The sequence below is a fragment of the Oncorhynchus masou genome, chromosome 13 (assembly GCF_036934945.1).
Source record: "Oncorhynchus masou masou isolate Uvic2021 chromosome 13, UVic_Omas_1.1, whole genome shotgun sequence".
In the NCBI taxonomy this organism is placed as follows: domain Eukaryota; kingdom Metazoa; phylum Chordata; class Actinopteri; order Salmoniformes; family Salmonidae; genus Oncorhynchus; species Oncorhynchus masou.
Window position 1 is genome coordinate 26,189,911 of NC_088224.1, and position 19,928 is coordinate 26,209,838.

The 19,928-nt window shown below is 44.9% G+C and overlaps 1 protein-coding gene across 1 annotated transcript; it reads right to left on the minus strand.

Annotated features, from left to right (window-relative positions):
- Positions 1-15,472: 15,472 nt before the first annotated feature.
- Positions 15,473-19,170, minus strand: LOC135552015 (ADP-ribosylation factor-like protein 4A). The gene is made up of 2 exons (XM_064983360.1): positions 19,011-19,170; positions 15,473-18,200 (listed from the first exon to the last, which is right to left on the minus strand). Exon 2 carries the CDS (start codon positions 18,078-18,080, stop codon positions 17,469-17,471), a length of 612 nt encoding a protein of 203 aa, XP_064839432.1. The 5' UTR covers positions 18,081-18,200; positions 19,011-19,170; the 3' UTR covers positions 15,473-17,468.
- Positions 19,171-19,928: the final 758 nt, after the last annotated feature.

The following is a 19,928-nucleotide window of genomic DNA, read 5'->3' on the forward strand; positions in this document are numbered from 1 at the left end:
CCTCACCCTTCCCAACCTATACTTCTACCACTCCCTTCTTCCCACCTCCTCCCCACCCGTCTTAGTTCTCATCACCCCTCCTCATCCCTCCCTCTGCCCCTCATTATCCACCCCATTTTCAGTTACTGCTTCCACCAGTATTAGTTTACTCTAATAATGCTTCCCCTCTAGTTCTCCTCACCCCTCCTCACCCTTCCCAACCTATACTTCTACCACCCCCTTCTTCCACCTCCTCCCCACCCGTCTTAGTTCTCATCACCCCTCCTCATCCCTCCCTCTGCCCCTCCTTATCCACCCCATTTACAGTTACTGCTTCCACCAGTATTAGTTTACTCTAATAATGTTCATAAATACTCTGACCTTAAGAGTCTGGAGCCATTAAAGACAAACAGACAATCAACGTCTTGACTGGCCCGCCATATTAAGACATACAGGGCCTTGCGAAAGTATTCGGCCCCCTTGAACTTTGTGACCTTTTGCCACATTTCAGGCTTCAAACATAAAGATATAAAACTGTATTTTTTTGTGAAGAATCAACAACAAGTGGGACACAATCATGAAGTAGAACGACATTTATTGGATATTTCAAACTTTTTTAACAAATCAAAAACTGAAAAATTGGGCGTGCAAAATTATTCAGCCCCTTTACTTTCAGTGCAGCAAACTCTCTCCAGAAGTTCAGTGAGGATCTCTGAATGATCCAATGTTGACCTAAATGTCTAATGATGATAAATACAATCCACCTGTGTGTAATCAAGTCTCCGTATAAATGCACCTGCACTGTGATAGTCTCAGAGGTCCGTTAAAAGCGCAGAGAGCATCATGAAGAACAAGGAACACACCAGGCAGGTCCGAGATACTGTTGTGAAGAAGTTTAAAGCCGGATTTGGATACAAAAAGATTTCCCAAGCTTTAAACATCCCAAGGAGCACTGTGCAAGCGATAATATTGAAATGGAAGGAGTATCAGACCACTGCAAATCTACCAAGATCTGGCCGTCCCTCTAAACTTTCAGCTCATACAAGGAGAAGACTGATCAGAGATTCAGCTAAGAGGCCCATGATCACTCTGGATGAACTGCAGAGATCTACAGCTGAGGTGGGAGACTCTGTCCATAGGACAACAATCAGTCGTATATTGCACAAATCTGGCCTTTATGGAAGAGTGGCAAGAAGAAAGACATTTCTTAAAGATATCCATAAAAAGTGTTGTTTAAAGTTTGCCACAAGCCACCTGGGAGACACACCAAACATGTGGAAGAAGGTGCTTTGGTCAGATGAAACCAAAATTGAACTCTTTGGCAACAATGCAAAACGTTATGTTTGGCGTAAAAGCAACACAGCTCATCACCCTGCCCACACCACCCCCACTGTCAAACATGGTGGTGGCAGCATCATGGTTTGGGCCTGCTTTTCTTCAGCAGGGACAGGGAAGATGGTTAAAATTGATGGGAAGATGGATGGAGCCAAATACAGGACCATTCTGGAAGAAAACCTGATGGAGTCTGCAAAAGACCTGAGACTGGGACGGAGATTTGTCTTCCAACAAGACAATGATCCAAAACATAAAGCAAAATCTACAAAGGAATGGTTCAAAAATAAACATATCTAGGTGTTAGAATGGCCAAGTCAAAGTCCAGACTTGAATCCAATCGAGAATCTGTGGAAAGAACTGAAAACTGCTGTTCACAAATGCTCTCCATCCAACCTCACTGAGCTCGAGCTGTTTTGCAAGGAGGAATGGGAAAAAATTTCAGTCTCTCGATGTGCAAAACTGATAGAGACATACCCCAAGCGATTAACAGCTGTAATCGCAGCAAAAGGTGGCGCTACAAAGTATTAACTTAAGGGGGCTGAATAATTTTGCACGCCCAATTTTTCAGTTTTTGATTTGTTAAAAAAGTTTGAAATATCCAATAAATGTCGTTCCACTTCATGATTGTGTCCCACTTGTTGATTCTTCACAAAAAATACAGTTTTATATCTTTATGTTTGAAGCCTGAAATGTGGCAAAAGGTCGCAAAGTTCAAGGGGGCCGAATACTCTCTCAAGGCACTGTAGAACACACATATTGTATATGATTACTACATGCATTATAATTCTGGAAATCATGTTGCATCCTGAACATGCTGGTGAACAATTTAGAAACATTTTCAACAAAACATCACTTAATTATTGTTGAATGTATTGATTTAACCAGAAAGTCCCATTGGGGTCACATGACCTCTTTCCAAAGGGTATTGGTATCTTATGTTTTGCATTTTCCCCTACTACAAAGAGAATTGATAAAAGGGCCCAATGTACTGTACCCGTTATAGAACATGCTCTTTTATCACACGAACAGGACAAGATGGTGTGACCTCACTTCCTGACTGGTGTGAATTTGCAGAACTCGTGCTCTCCGAGCCGCCAAAGTGCCAACTGCCAACACTCCAGCTTTCATGTTTGTTTTATTTAACCCTAAACTTACTATGGAAATTGACTGAGAAATGAACACATTCTCATTCACAGCAACTTCTTCGAGGTTTTGTGGTGGTGTGCAAACTAATAAAAGGTGCATTTACAGCACCAATCTTGAGTAGAAAGGATAGGAGATGGGTTGAATGAGCCAATTGGAAGGGGAACATGATTACGTGACCAATGATGGCCATAATAGTATAGGGCCAGGGTGGCAATGTAGCCAGAACACCAGGGTTAACACTCATACTACTACATATTGTTTATTGAGTCAGAACACCAGGGTTAACACTCATACTACTACATGTTGTCACAGGGACTCGGTTAGAGTAGGAGGACACCCTTTGAAGGCTGTGAAGTTCAGGACTTATGGAATAACAAATCCACAGGACTGTCCAGCCACCTCCCTCTAACCTCCCCCACCCTTCCCTCTTCCCCTCCCTGTCTCTCTTCCCATTGTCTCAGGGAGAGAAAGGGAAACCTGCTTTGTCCCACTTGCAAAGTTTCAGAAACAGTCATACAACTGGCAAAGTCTCCTGTTGATCACATCATATGTGGAGTGCAGCTATGGGGTGAGAGACAGACTGAATTAGAGTTCAGAACTTTTCTCTTAACACTTAATAATGTATGTGATTGAAGTTAAATGGAGATATGATTGCTTTTGTTAAACTCTCCTCTAAACAGAGACAAGAAGAATTCAGGGGCATCCAAATTCAGGCCTTAGTTACGTAATAGAGTGAAGTAGGATTGCTTGGGTCTGAGGTGTTCCTCCATTGGCTCTACCACCCCTATATATATATACACACACACACACACACACACACGCACGCACGCACGCACGCACGCACGCACGCACGCACGCACGCACGCACGCACATGCGCACGCACATGCGCACGCGCGCGCGCGCGCACACACACACACGTACACACACACACACACACACACACACACACACACGCACACGCACACGCACACGCACACGCACACACACACACACACACACGCACACACTCTGCACTAGTTGAACCGGTCTGTTTACTTGAAAGAGAATATTTGTACATGTTTTGTTGAACTGCCATTCAAGCCAAAATCAAATAAGTATGTGAGAAAAATATCTGAGTTACGAGTTACGTTTGAATAATCCCTTAGGGCATTTGGAAGGTTCACCTTGAAGAAAACAGGTCACAGATTCCAGAGCTTACTGTTCCCTGATGTTATCTACTCCATAGTGAGCGTCAAATACAACAGGTGTAGACCTTAGAGTGAAGTGCTTAATTACAAGCCCTTAACCAACAATGCTGTTTTAAGAAAAAAAGTGTTAAGAAAGTATTTACTAAAATAAACTGAAGTAAAAAAATCAAAAATCTAAAATATAGGAAAAAAACTAGAAATATAGAAAATAACATAATTCAGCAGCGACAACAAAATAACAGTAGTGAGGCTATATAACAGGGGGTACCGGTACAGAGTCAATGTGCAGGGGCATCGGTTAGTCCAGGTAATTGAGGTAATATGTACAAGTAGGTAAAGATAAAGTGACCATGCACGGATAATAAACAGAGAGCAGCAGCAGCAGCATAAAAATGGGGAGGGAACAATGCAAATAGTCAGAGTAGCCGTTTGATTAGCTGTTCAGGAGTCTTATGACTTGGAGGTTGATGCTGTTAAGAAGCCTTTTTGGACATAGACTTGGCGCTCCGATCATAGCCTGGCTCCTCTCTAGGTTTCTTCCTAGGTTTTGGCCTTTCTAGGGAGTTTTTCCTAGCCACTGCGCTTCTACACCTGCATTACTTGCTGTTTGGGGTTTTAGGCTGGGTTTCTGCTTGCTGTGCGGTAGCAGAGAGAACAGTCTATGACTCGCGTGGCTGGAATCTTTGACAATTTTTTGGGCCCTCCTCTGACACCGCCTGGTATAGAGTTCCTGGACGGCAGGAAGCTTGGCCCCAGTGATATACTGGGCCGTACACACTACCCTTTGTAGTGCCTTGCGGTCGGAGGCAGAGCAGTTGCCATACCAGACAGTGACGCAACCAGTCAGGATGCTCTCGATGGTGCAGCTGTAGAATCTTTTGAGGATCTTAGGACCCATGCCAAATCTTTTCAGTCTCTGGAGGGGGAATAGTTACTGTCGTGACCTCTTCACGACAGTCTTGGTGTGTTTGGACCATGTTAGTTTAAGGTGATGTGGACACCAAGTAACTTGAAACTCTCAACCTGTTCCACTCCAGCCCCGTTGATGAGAATGGGGGCGTGCTCGGTCATCCTTATTTTGTAGTCAACAATCATCTCCTTTGTCTTGATCACGTTGAGGCAGAGGTTGTGATCCTGGCACCACACTGTCACTTCTCTGACCTCCCCCCTATAGGATGTCTCATCATTGTCGGTGACACGTTACGGTCACAAGACGCAGGCCTCCTAATTGTCCCTAGAATTTCTAAGCAAACAGCTGGAGGCAGGGCTTTCTCCTATAGAGCTCCATTTTTATGGAATGGTCTGCCTACCCATGTAAGAGATGCAAACTCGGTCTCAACCTTTAAGTCTTTACTGAAGACTCATCTCTTCAGTAGGTCATTTGATTGAGTGTAGTCTGGCCCAGGAGTGTGAAGGTGAACGGAAAGGCTCTGGAGTAACGAACCTCCCTTGCTGCCTCTGCCTGGCCGGTTCCCATCTCTCCACTGGGATTCTCTGCCTCTAACCCTATTACAGGGGCTGAGTCACTGGCTTACTGGTGCTCTTCCATGCCGTCCCTAGGATGGGTGCATCACTTGAGTGGGTTGAGTCACTGACAAGATCTTCCTGTCTGGGTTTGCGCCCCCCTTGGGTTGTGCCGTGGCGGAGATCTTTGTGGGCTATACTCGGCCTTGTCTCAGGATGGTAAGTTGGGGGTTGAAGATATCCCTCTAGTGGTGTGGGGGCTGTGCTTTGGCAAAGTGGGTGGGGTTATATCCTGCCTGTTTGGCTCTGTCCGGGGGTATCATCGGATGGGGCCACAGTGTCTCCTGACCCCTCCTGTCTCAGCCTCCAGTATTTATGCTGCAGTAGTTTATGTGTCAGGGGGCTAGGCTCAGTCTGTTATATCTGGAGTACTTTTCCTGTCTTATCCAGTGTCCTGTGTGAATTTAAGTATGCTCTCTCTAATTCTCTCTTTCTCTCTTTCTTTCTCTCTCTCGGAGGACCTGAGCCCTAGGACCATGCCTCAGGACTACCTGGCATGATGACTCCTTGCTGTCCCCAGTCCCCAGTCCACCTGGCCGTGCTGCCTGCGGCTATGGAACCCTGACCTGTTCACCAGACTTACTACCTGTCCCAGACCTGCTGTTTTCAACTCTCTCGAAACAGCAGGAGCGGTAGAGATACTCTGAATGATCGGCTATGAAAAGCAAACTGACATTTACTCCTGAGGTGCTGACTTGTTGACCCTCAACAACTACTGTGATTATTATTATTATTTGACAATGCTGGTCATTTATGAACATTTTTACATCTTGGCCATGTTCTGTTATAATCTCCACCTGGCACAACCAGAAGAGGACTGGCCATCCCTCATAGCCTGATTCCTCTCTAGGTTTCTTCCTAGCCACTGTGCTTCTACACCTGCATTGCTTGCTGTTTGGGGTTTTAGGCTGGGTTTCTGTACAGCACTTTGAGATATCAGCTGATGTAAGAAGGGCTATATAAATACATATATTTCACTGTTGTGACGTCGGCAAATTTAATGATGGTGTTGGAGTGTGCTTGACCATGCAGTCATGAGTGAACAGGGAGTACAGGAGGGGACTGAGCATGCACCCCTGAGGGGCCCCTGTTTTGATAATCAGTGTGGAGGTTGTGTTGTTGCCTACCCTCGCCACCTGGGGGTGGCCCTTCAGGAAGTCCAGGATCCAGTTGCAGAGGGAGGTGTTTAGTCCCAGGGTCCTTAGCTTAGTGATGAGCTTTGAGGGCACTAGGGTGTTGAACGCTGAGCTGTAGTCAATGAATAGCATTCTCAAGCAGGTGTTCCTTTTGTCCAGGTGGGAGAGGCCAGTGTTGAGTGCAATAGAGATTGCATCATTTTTGGATCTGTTGGGGCGATATGCAAATTGGAGTGGGTCTACGGTATCTGGGATAATGGTGTTGATGTGAGCGATGACCAGCCTTTCAAAGCACTTCATGGCTACAGACGTGAGTGCTATTGGTCGGTAGTCATTTAGGCAGTTTACCTTGGTGTTCCTGGGCACAGAGACTATGGTGAAACATGTTGATATTACAGACTCGGTCAGGGACAGATTGAAAATGTCAGTGAAGAGACTTGCCAATTGGTCAGCCGTGCTTTGAGTACACGTCCTGGTCATCAGTCTGGCCTTGTGAATGTTGACCTGCTACGGAGAGCTTGATCACACAGTCATCCGGACCAGCTGATGCTCTCATTCATGCTTCAGTGTTGCTTGCCTAGATGCAAGCATAGAAGTTATTTAGCTCGCCTGGTAGGCTTGTGTCACTGGGCAGCTCTCGGCTGTGCTTCCCTTTGTAATACATAATAGTTTGCAAGCCCTGTCACATCCGACGAGCGTCGAAGACGGTGTTGTACATTTCAATCTTAGTCCTGTATTTACGCTTCGCCTGTATGATGGTTCGTCAGAGGGCATAGCGGGATATCTTATAAGCATCCAGGTTAAAGTCCTACGCCTTGAAAGTGGCAGCTCTACCCTTTAGCTCAGTGCGGATGTTGCCTGTAATCCATGGCTTCTAGTTGGGGTATGTACGTACGGTCACTGTGGGGAGGACGTCATCGATGCATTTATTGATGAAGCCAGCGACTGATGTGGTGTACTCCCCAATGTCGTTGGAAGAATCCCGTAATATATTCCAGGCTGAGCAAACAAAACAGTCCTGTAGCTTATCATCTGACCACTTCCTTATTGAGCGAGTCTCTGGTACTTCCTGCTTTAGTTTTTGCTTGTAAGCAGGAATCAGGAGGATAGATTTGCCAAATGGTCAGATTTGCCAAATGGAGGGCGAGGCAGTGCTTTTTATGCATCTCTGTCTGTGGAGTAAAGGTGGTCTAGAGTTTTTCCCCTTGTCTTACCAGAGGCAGCTGTTCTATGTTGCCGATGGACCGAAAACCCCGGCAGCTGTATGTTATCCAAGATCATTTTTCAGCCATGACTCAGTGAAACATAAGATATTACAGTTTTTAATATCCTGTTGGTAGGACAGTCCTGATCGGAGCTCATCCATTTTGTTATCCAATGATTGGATTGCACCGGAGGAGGTTATCCAAATTGTAATTACAGTTGAAGTGAGAAGTTTACATACACCTTAGCCAAATACATTTAAACTCAGTTTTTCACAATTCCTGACATTTAATCCTTGTAAAATTCCCTGTCTTAGTTCAGTTAGGATCGCCACTTTATTTTAAGAACGTGAAATGTCAGAATAATAGTAGAGAGAATGATTTCTTTCAGCTTTTATTTCTTTCATCACATTCCCAGTGGGTCAGAAGTTTACATACACTCAATTAGTATTTGGTAGCATTGCCTTTAAACTGTTTAACTTGGGTCAAATGTTTCGGGTAGCCTTCCACAAGCTTCCCACAGTAAGTTGGGTGAATTTTGTCCCATTCCTCCTGATAGAGGAGGTGTAACTGAGTCAGGTTTGTAGGCCTCTCTGCTCGCACATGCTTTTTCAGTTCTGCCCACAAATTTTCTATGGGATTGAGATCAGGGCTTTGTGATGGCCACTCCAATACCTTGACTTTGTTGTCATTAAGCCATTTTGCCACAATTTTGGAAGTATGCTTGGGGTCATTGTTCATTCATTTGGAGGACCCATTTGCGACTAAGCTTTAACTTCCTGACTGATGTCAGGAAATATCCACATAATTTTCTTTCCTCATGATGCCATCTATTTTCTGAAGTGCACCAGTCCCTCCTGCAGCAAAGGACCCAACAACATGGTGCTGCCAGCCCCGTGCTTCACGGTTGGGATGGTGTTCTTCGGCATGCAAGCATCCCCCTTTTTCTTCCAAACATAACAATGATCATTATGGCCAAACAGTTCCATTTTTGTTTCATCAGACCAGAGGAGATTTCTCCAAAAAGTACAATCTTTGTCCCCATGCGCTGTTGCAAACCATAGTCTGGCGGTTTTGGAACAGTGGCTTCTTCCTTGCTGAGCGGCCTTTCAGGTTATGATGATATAGGACTCATTTTCCTGTGGATATAGATACTTTTGTACCTATTTCCTCCAGCATCTTCACAAGGTCCTTTGCTGTTGTTCTGTGATTGATTTGCACTTTTCGCACCAAAGTGCGTTCATCTCTAGGAGACAGAACACGTCTCCTTCCTGAACAGTATGATGGCTGTTTTTTTTCTGAGGTCTTGGCTGATTTCTTTCGATTTTCTCATGATGTCAAGCAAAGAGGCACTGAGTTTCAAGGTAGGCCTTGAAATACATCCACAGGTATACCTCAAATTGACTCAAATGATGTCAATTAGCCTATCAGAAGCCATGACATAATTTTCTGGAGTTTTCTAAAATGTTTAAAGGCATAGTCAACCTCGTGTATGTAAACTTCTGACCCACTGGAATTGTGATACAGTTCATTATAAGTGAAATAATCTGTCTGTAAACAATTGTTGGAAAAATGACTTGTGTCATGCACAAAGTAGATGTCCTAACTGACTTGCCAAAACTATAGTTTGTTAACAAGAGTTTTGTGGAGTGGTTGAAAAACAAGTTTTAATGACTCCAACATAAGTGTATCTAAACTTCTGACTTCAACTGTTTTTTGCCTCCCTAATCTTACTTTATTTGCACACACTGAGTGAGTGATCGCTGTCCTGATATCCAGAAGCTAATTTCGGTCATAAGAGATGGTTGCAGAAACATTTATGTACAAAACAAGTGACAAATAACGTGAAAAAACACACACAATAAAACAATTGGTTAGGAGCCCGTACAACGGCAGCCATCTTTTCCGGCGCCATCTCAATCACCCATTCATTTCCTGTTATTATGAAAAAGAAATTAAAACGGTTCATTGAGCCTTATTATGCAATTTTGCACAGCCGTTAGTTGTTTTAAGGAGTATTTAGGCACATAAATCATTTTTAATCTGATGTTTGTTTACCTTAACACAAAAAGGTGGAAATAATTGATGTTTTACAACATTACACTGCGCTTTTCTAAAATTCATTATATCATTATTATTGGCAAAAAATTGCTGAAATATGAGAAATAAACTGACGGGGAAAGGGTGAGACAATAGGCCATGCTTGTAAAGTGGAGAAAGGGTGAGACAATAGGCCATGCTTGTAAAGTGGAGAAAGGGTGAGACAATAGGCCATGCTTGGAAAGGGTGAGACAATAGGCCATGCTTGTAAAGTGGGGACAGGGTGAGACAATAGGTCATGCTTGTAAAGTGGGGACAAGGTGAGACAATAGGCCATGCTTGTAAAGTGGGGACAGGGTGAGACAATAGGTCATGCTTGTAAAGTAGGGACAGGGTGACACAATAGGCCATGCTTGTAAAGTGGGGAAAGGGTGAGACAATAGGCCATGCTTGTAAAGTGGGGAAAAGGTGAGACAATAGGCCATGCTTGTAAAGTGGGGAAAAGGTGAGACAATAGGCCATGCTTGTAAAGCTGGTGAAAAGGTGAGACAATAGGCCATGCTTGGAAAGGGTGAGACAATAGGCCATGCTTGTAAAGTGGGGACAGGGTGAGACAATAGGTCATGCTTGTAAAGTGGGGACAGGGTGAGACAATAGGCCATGCTTGTAAAGTGGGGACAGGGTGAGACAATAGGTCATGCTTGTAAAGTGGGGACAGGTAGAGACAATAGGGCATGCTTGTAAAGTGGGGAAAAGGTGAGACAATAGGCCATGCTTGTAAAGTGGGGAAAGGGTGAGACAATAGGCCATGCTTGTAAAGTGGGGAAAGGGTGAGACAATAGGCCATGCTTGTAAAGTGGGGAAAGGGTGAGACAATAGGCCATGCTTGTAAAGTGGGGAAAAGGTGAGACAATAGGCCATGCTTGTAAAGTGGGGAAAGGGTGAGACAATAGGCCATGCTTGTAAAGTGGGGAAAAGGTGAGACAATAGGCCATGCTTGTAAAGTGGGGAAAGGGTGAGACAATAGGCCATGCTTGGAAAGGGTGAGACAATAGGCCATGCTTGTAAAGTGGGGAAAGGGTGAGACAATAGGCCATGCTTGGAAAGGGTGAGACAATAGGCCATGCTTGTAAAGTGGGGACAGGGTGAGACAATAGGCCATGCTTGTAAAGTGGGGACAGGGTGAGACAATAGGCCATGCTTGCAAAGTGGGGAAAGGGTGAGACAATAGGCCATGCTTGTAAAGTGGGGAAAGGGTGAGACAATAGGCCATGCTTGTAAAGTGGGGAAAAGGTGAGACAATAGGCCATGCTTGTAAAGTGGGGAAAGGGTGAGACAATAGGTCATGATTGAAACGTGGGGAAAAGGTGAGACAATAGGCCATGCTTGTAAAGTGGGGACAAGGGTGAGACAATAGGCCATGCTTGTAAAGTGGGGAAAGGGTGAGACAATAGGCCATGCTTGTAAAGTGGGGAAAGGGTGAGACAATAGGCCATGCTTGTAAAGTGGGGAAAAGGTGAGACAATTGGCCATGCTTGTAAAGTGGGGAAAGGGTGAGAAAATAGGCCATGCTTGTAAAGTGGGGAAAGGGTGAGACAATAGGCCATGCTTGTAAAGTGGGGAAAGGGTGAGACAAAAGGCCATGCTTGTAAAGTGGGGAAATTGTGAGACAATAGGCCATGCTTGTAAAGTGGGGAAAGGGTGAAACAATAGGCCATGCTTGTAAAGTGGGGAAAGGGTGAGACAATAGGCCATGCTTGTAAAGTGGGGAAAAGGTGAGACAATAGGCCATTGCTTGTAAAGTGGGGAAAAGGTGAGACATTAGGCCATGCTTGTAAAGTGGGGAAAAGGTGAGACAATAGGCCATTGCTTGTAAAGTGGGGAAAAGGTGAGACATTAGGCCATGCTTGTAAAGCTGGTGAAAATGTGAGACAATAGGCCATGCTTGGATATTGTCAGACAATAGGCCATGCTTGTAAAGTGGGGAAAGGGTGAGACAATAGGCCATGCTTGTAAAGTGGGGAAAATGTGAGACAATAGGCCATGCTTGTAAAGTGGGGAAAGGGTGAGCCAATAGGTCATGATTGTAACGTGGGGAAAAGGTGAGACAATAGGCCATGCTTGTAAAGTGGGGAAAGGGTGAGACAATAGGCCATGCTTGTAAAGTGGGGAAAGGGTGAGACAATAGGCCATGCATGTAAAGTGGGGAAAGGGTGAGACAATAGGCCATGCTTGTAAAGTGGGGAAAAGGTGAGACAATAGGCCATGCTTGTAAAGTGGGGAAAAGGTGAGACAATAGGCCATGCTTGTAAAGTGGGGACAGGGTGAGACAATTAGTAATGCTTGTAAAGTGGGGACAGGGTGAGACAATAGGCCATGCTTGTAAAGTGGGGAAAATGTGAGACAATAGGCCATGCTTGTAAAGTGGGGAAAGGGTGAGACAATAGGCCATGCTTGTAAAGTGGGGAAAGGGTGTGACAATAGGTCATGCTTGTAAAGTGAGGAAAGGGTGAGACAATAGGTCATGCTTGTAAAGTGGGGAAAGGGTGTGACAATAGGCCATGCTTGTAGTGAGGAAAGGGTGAGACAATAGGCCATGCTTGTAAAGTGGGGAAAGGGTGAGACAATAGGTCATGCTTGTAAAGTGGGGACAGGGTGAGACAATAGGCCATGCTTGTAAAGTGGGGAAAGGGTGAGACAATAGGTCATGCTTGTAAAGTGGGGACAGGGTGAGACAATAGGCCATGCTTGTAAAGTGGGGAAAGGGTGAGACAATAGGCCATGCTTGTAAAGTGGGGAAAGGGTGAGACAATAGGCCATGCTTGTATAGTGGGGAAAGGGTGAGACAATAGGCCATGCTTGTAAAGTGGGGAAAGCGTGAGACAATAGGCCATGCTTGTACAGTGGGGAAAGGGTGTGGGGGGGAAGAAATCTTAATTTCCAACCCCCCTACACTTTGCAAAGTGTGAAAAGCTCTGCTGTAATATCCTGTCTCTCACTCTGAGTGTTAGCGAGGGCAGGCCACTCTAGGCCTCTTCTCAGGAAAGCCATGCTGTAGGGAGTGGTAACTCTGGTTCCTCTCTTATCAATGACGGCCTCACCATCCACACCCTGGCTACAGCAGTTTACACACCCTGCCCCACAGCTCACACACGCTGGAGCTGAGGGATGATTGGAGCTTCACACACACCCATCCAACATGAATGATTCCACTCCCACATTCACACCTCTGGAGTACTGACAGTGCTAGACCTCTGAGGCAGACATGCTTCAAATGAATGGTAATAGTGACAGAGAAGCAGTAATATAGAACTTGTTCTGGTAATACCTCCTCTCCTCAACCACAGGAAGCCATCAGATCAGACTAACCTCTTAGTGGACTACACAAAATGAACTCAATACAGAGTTGAGTGTGTTCACTTTCACATAATTGTGCTAATTGTGACTAAGTGGACTATCCTGGTTAAATACATACAAATGGCATGAAATTAAATGAGGAAGAAAAGGGTGGACAGAGATGCCATCAGCGTGTGAGCTTGGCTCTCATAATTTAGGGCACTGCCCTGCGTCACGTCACAGCAGCGAGAGCAGAAGGTACAGTGAAACATCTGGTGTAGATGAAAACATGTCCAGATCTGGCTCCACACTATATCCCTCCATGGAAACCCGTGATGACCATGTGCACAGTGATTTTTTTATGGTTGTGAGCTTCTCTTTTGTGACCCTAGAGCAGGCCTAGTTCAGTGTCACATGGTGGAGTGGAGGGTGGAGTCACATGGTGGAGTGGAGGGTGTGGTGGAGTCACATGGTGGAGTGGAGGGTGTGGTGGAGTCACATGGTGGAGTGGAGGGTGTGGGGGGAGTGGGACAGCGAGGGTGTGTGACCTGAACAGGGTTGGACTGGAACAAGGTGTGGTTTGACATACAGCTTCTGAATCAGCTAGTTCTGAGGGCCGGGAGGAATCCCATGATGCTGGTCAGCAGGTGCGCTTGATTTTGCTCAGAGTTTGCACTTTAGGGACAATTCCATTGGTTTAATTGTACAGGACAAATTAAGTCACGCAAAGCTCAATTTGAAGGGGCTTGGAGTCCATGAGTTTAGCCCCTTAATAACACACTAATACCATGTTACTTACATCAAAAGATCAGAGGGCAGGGGCCCAGGCAGGGCTTGTAGTGGTACAGGAAAGGAGAACAGGAGGAAGAGAGGGAGAATGATAAGAGGGTATGGGAACGACTACACCCCAATGTGACTCTGTTAAACTGTGTGCGTGCGTGTGTGTGTGTGTGTGTGTGTGTGTGTGTGTGTGTGTGTGTGTGTGTGTGTGTGTGTGTGTGTGTGTGTGTTGTGTGTGTGTGTGTTCCCCCTGGCCTTAACCTCTGGTGCCACACACATCTGTCTGACGTCACTATGATGGAAAAATCGACATGGGCAAGCAGCCATTTAGCCCCAGAGAAGGGATGTCACAGAAACAGTGTGCCACCGTTTACATGGCAGGACCCCGGACGATCATTCAGTCATATCCACGTGGTAGGAAAGTAACACTTGGTTAGGTGTAGTATTGAAATGTTTTATCCAAATGTTTACAGTACAGTGAAGAGTAGTTTGAAAAAGTAGTGCAAACCTTTACAAAGTCAAATTCATATTATTTCTGTTTTCTGCTGTTTATTTAGTTACAACAATGTCTATGTTGCTCCTCCATTCATAAAAAAATACTAAATTCTTAAAATGTTTGAAAACACATTTGAAATTCTCTTTGACGTTTTTGGTGCAGGACCAGGCTTGCTGTAGGTGCACATGCAGAGAGAGGACATGAATATGCAGAGAGAATATTTTTGCATATTTCATTATCTCTGAAACAATCAACTGTGTGCCTGTTTCACTACATTATCCCTCCCTATCAGATACCTGGGTGACCTGGATACCTGGGTGACCACACTGTGTGTGTGTGTGTGTGTGTGTGTGTGTATTTGTACGTGTCAGTGTGCGTGCGCATGTGTGTGCCCTCCCCTCACATGACTGTGCATTCCCCTCCATCCAGCCAACAACCAGGAAAGGGCTTAACAGGGGAAACAAGTCCAGAAAAATAACTCCTTACTGGGTCATCTCCTCTGACTGATTGCCCCTTTCCTCCCTTTCTCTCTCCCTCTCTCTGTTAGTATCTGTTATTGTTCTGAGGAGGGCGGGTCTTCCTGGGCTAGAACTGGCTGTGACCGCTCATCTCTTCTCCAAACAGATACAACCCAACACCACTGAAACCAGCCTCAGATAATAAACAAGGTAATACATCATTTAAACAGCTGGTAATGGTGTGAACATGTTATACTGCTTGTCCTGTAATGGAGGTAGCTTATATCCCAAGGCCACCTGATCAGCACCACTATCAGAGTTGTAATTCTGTGCCCAGCTCCAAATCCCACTGGTATGACCCTGTTCCCTGTTACATTATGCATATCATGCTTTTCCCTCAGTGTTTCACAGGAATATTCATGAGCCTCATTAGAACACCAACCTCACTTCTAGCTAACAGTGAGAGTAGCTGTTGAACATGAATTAGTTTTACAGCAGAATTCAGTGGGTTTGGGGCGTAGGCAGTGAATTAAGGGGGTTTGGGGCGTAGACAGTGAATTAAGGGGGTTTGGGGAGTAGCCAGTGAATTCAGGTGAAATACAGTGTCTGTGTGTGAGTAGAGTAAAGTACACTGTGTAATGAAAGCACATCTCTCCAGTTTGTTATTCTCCGTTTCTACACTGACAGGAGGGCGGGAACCTATTTCATGAGCAAATATCAGTGATTTACAATTTTCCCCCAGAATCCAATGCAATGTGTAAATGCCATAGAACTGCTGATAAGCTATGGTAGAAATGTAACTTAAAAGATTCTTCTTCCTCTAAAGATAATATACATAACACCGTTGCCCAATGTCTAACGTTATCTAGGAAATTATGACATGGGAGAGGATGAAACCACTGTGCGATGTCATGTTATTGCGTTTAATTGTTGCTTTATTCAAGTTGAACAAATTCCTACAAACAAACACATACATATGATCACCCCTCCCCCCCCTCACACACAGACAGGGTAAACAGGGGGACATAACTGACTGTCCAATGTGGTAACAGTGTAACAACTTTTTTTTTTAACACTTCCTTCGAAACAATATCAATATTTGACTTCTTTTAAGTATCATAATAAACGTCATACAAAAATCTGATGACGCAAGGTCAGAAAACAGACCAATAAAGTGCATTTACTTGAATGTTCCTATGGAATATGGAAGTCCATGGGTGCGTTCCAGGTAAACAAACTGCACAGGTCTCAGATGATCAGATCTTTACATCATTTGGAGAACTATTTAACATCTCAGGAAGCACATCAACATGATATAAGGATCCTATAAACTGCAAGGACCTGAATAGAATGAGTGTATCTGGAACACACCTAAAATCTTAGGTAGGGCTGGATCTGACAGCAGAAAAGGTCTATCTGGAACGCACCCAAAGTCTTAGGTAGATAGTGAAGTAGGGCTGGATCTACACTCTGGAACGCACCCAAAGTCTTAGGCAGGTACAGGGCCTGGATCTGACAGATGCCTGACACTTTTGATGTACAGGGTCCAGAACAGACCGCTAGCCAAGCCAGGAAGGAATATTCAGAGATTGCTGAGCCAACTGAGCCTGACAATCAACAGAATTACATACGACACAACTACAACCACTGACACCAATAGTGCTGAGTTGAACTGAGTTTATACCCCACCTCGACCATACTTCACCCAAGTGATCATAACATTAAATACCCTAACTGCTGTAGATCCTAATCATTTATCACTGATGAAACACTAATGTTGTTACACTTACGTTTAAAAATGTCCATCTCTGTATTCTCTTCAGTGAATCATCATCATTGAGCTTATTGTAAACTATTCTCTAAACTTGTATACAGAGGTGCAACTTTGGTTTTAGAAGAGGGGGGAAACATCATTTTTTATTTTATCCAGTCGGACAAACACTCCAAACAGTTTACCTGACTGCTCGGAGGCGTCCGCATGGCCCTAAAGCACACAGTTGCCTCGTTTTGTATCACATTCCAATGACTAAACATTCTCAAAAATGCAATTTCAGAATGTGTGTGGGGGGGGGACACGTCCCCCGTTCCCAGTGAAAGTTGCACCCCTGCTTCTAAATACTGACTGATTGTAAGACAACATTTCAGAGGTCACACTAACATGACTCCTACTGCAACTTGATAGTCATTCTTTGTGTTTTCTACATGTAATCACCTTGTCAACAAAAGCTTTAGTAAACCTATCATTTCATTGTGTTTTCATGTTTCAAACTGATTGAACAATAGGCTACATACACTTGTAACACTTGACAGTAAAGACAGCATACACTCAAGTGTGCATTTGGCTTCTCTGACACTTCAACGTTTTGATTGTTTTGTCTCTCTGGGAACTCGTGTGCCTCATGGTATGACAAAATACTTAAAAAATACATTAGTGTCTACTGTCCCGTGTTGCTGTGCCAGCCAGTTCTGTTACCATCCAAAGTCCATGGCATGGTGAAACACATCTATTCCATCAGTTCCCGTGACGACATAGTGACAACCCCCGGAGACAGCCCTGAACAAACTCAGTCCCATTCCATTTGACTGATACAACTGAGCCAAGACAGACTTGCAGGCAGGTAGTCCGGCAAGCCGCTGACCCCTCACTGAGTGCTTCACATCACCTGGTCAATGTATTGATAAGGAGACACCTAGCATTATTGGTAGACCATACTAGTCAACACCACATGTCCAGCTCATGGCTAACAGGTTTTAACACCCCGTCCATCACCATTGGTATCTCACATTAAGTCCTTGTGTAACTCCACCAACTCCGCCATGATGGCGGTTGTGTGTGTGACCAATCCGATCATCTCTTCTTCTTCTGTTGAGCTTTCTGCGTCTTCCTCCTTTTGATGATCATGGTGTGAAGCTTCTCGAGACCTTCCTGTAGCCCCTCCCCTATGATGGCGCAGGTGGGCTGCAGGTGCCAGGGCGTTCCATTACCCAGCTCTGCTAGCGCCAGAGAGCGCTCCATCTCGTGAAGCGGCAGGGAGTTCCTCAGGTCCTGCTTGTTGGCCACCACTAGAACAGGCACCCCCTGGTTCTCTGCTAACCTCGTGATCTTATGGAGCTCCGTCTTGGCCTCCTCCAGACGCTCCGTGTCGACGGAATCCACCACAAACACGATACCGTCGGCGCACCGCGTGTATGAGCGCCACAGGGGGCGGAGCTTCTCCTGACCGCCCACATCCCAGAAGTGGAACGCCGCCTTCCGCCAGGACTTTCCGCCTGCGCTCAGGGACACTTTGATCTTCTCCGTGTTGAATCCCTTAGTGGGGACCGTGTTCACAAACTCATTGAAACGAAGGCGATAGAGGACAGTGGTCTTCCCAGCGCAGTCCAGACCCAGGATGACAATATGGAGGGCCTGGAAGGAAGGAAGGCTGGGGAAGATCTGGTCTGAGAATCCATTCCCCATGGTGTTACTCACACTTTGAGGGAGACAGACAGGGGAGAAGCTGGCCGCCGCTGCTTCAACCAATAATCACAAGACTTCTTTGCTCATTACTTTTCCAGGGGGCTGTGCTGCAGCATTCACCTAGACATAAAAGAGAGAGTATACAATGTAAGCAGATGTAAAAAGCACTCAACAACCAACAAGAACAGCACTCTATTGCTTTACAATTGGAGGGGCTATGCACTGTAAGTGAATATAAACCTTGGCTTATAGGTCTCTCTCTTCCTTATACATTTTTTTATATTTCGGGCCATGAGATGAATGAGAGGTAAACCAGAGGGGTGTGAAAGGAGCCTATTTACACATGTAGCGGCGAGAGCAGCGTTCGGAGCTCGGTGGATTTCATATGTTAATTCCCATTCAGAGACAGTAGGCTATCGATATTGAATGACAAGGACGCCGGCGTGCTCCCAACAAAATCCGACTTTAACTGTCTTCGGGTTGATGATTATTGCCGTTGACACAAGGAATAACATTATTCTGCTCGTTGCCTGACAAATCGTAAATTGAGAGAATCATCTAAATAGGCTACAGAAGATTGACTGGCCATCAAGAAACTGTTGCGCGGCAACATCAGTCTTCTACCACTAACGACAAAACGAATGGGTTGACAGGCAGACAGAGGGGTTATGCCAACATGTGCTATGAAAAAACAAAACGCCGAATCGAACGCTCTTATATGTGTTAGTAGGCTATTGCTAGTTTGTTATTCAATCATCTTGCACTCAATAATAGTCGGTCTAGGCAGACATTCAATGCAAACTGTCATGAAACATTGGCGACGATGGTTTGGGTATAATCTAATTCATTCCACATATTGTACTAAACGTAATCTCTATGCATAATCTCCCATCTCTACACAATTATATAGTTTGTAGAATGCACACTTACCTTTGTGATGTAGGCCTATGGACTTTCCAAAACATGAAAGCGAAATCGTTGCAACAAGGTATCGTTTATGATCTCCTCTCTCTTGCTCACACTTTCAGGTCCACACGACTACTGAGCGATAAACGTGGATGGACTCCCTCTCCCTTCCATTCCCGCACCACGGGTTCAACCCAGAATGTTTCTAGCGAGAGCTCTGTTTGGTTGAAGTCCCAGAGCGCTCCGTTTTCTCCTTGCCCGATTGGTGATGAGCGGTGTCTGTCGTCGTCGTCCTCACGCGACACACCTCCACGCGCCACCTGTTTCTGTCACTTGGTGTCATTGAACTCTGAAATTACATTGTACTGGTTGCAATGAAAAGGGCGTGTTATATATTCTAGATGTATTTGTACTTGATATGATGTTTTCTGTGTAAAATGTGTATCTTATCTAGAACTCATCTATAGGCTACACTTGTGTGACTTGTGATTGAAATGTTTCAAGTTTCATTGATTGCAACAAACGTCAAGAATATGAAAAATATTAAAATCTAGGTCTTCTTAAAAGATGTGTCCTGCCTAAATGTGTATGTTCAAATACAAATAGGGCCAATGTTTGCCGATTTTTAAAAATGATTAGATCAGAAAGGAAAAAGGTAATCATGTAAGATCAAAGCACGGTGGTTTTCTTTACCAAGATGAGGACCATCAAGAGCACATTTACTGAGTGACTTGGGTGGTCTCTCGGATCTGGTCTGATCGCTCAACAGTTTCAATTGTATGATCTGAAAGACGCCAGACGTGATGGTAGGAAATGTACATTTATAATAACATTGCAGTGCAAACACACTGGGCACACATTGATTGAATCGACGTTGTTTCCACTTCAATGAAATTACGTTGAACCAACGTGGAATTAACGTTGAATTGATGTCTGTGCCCA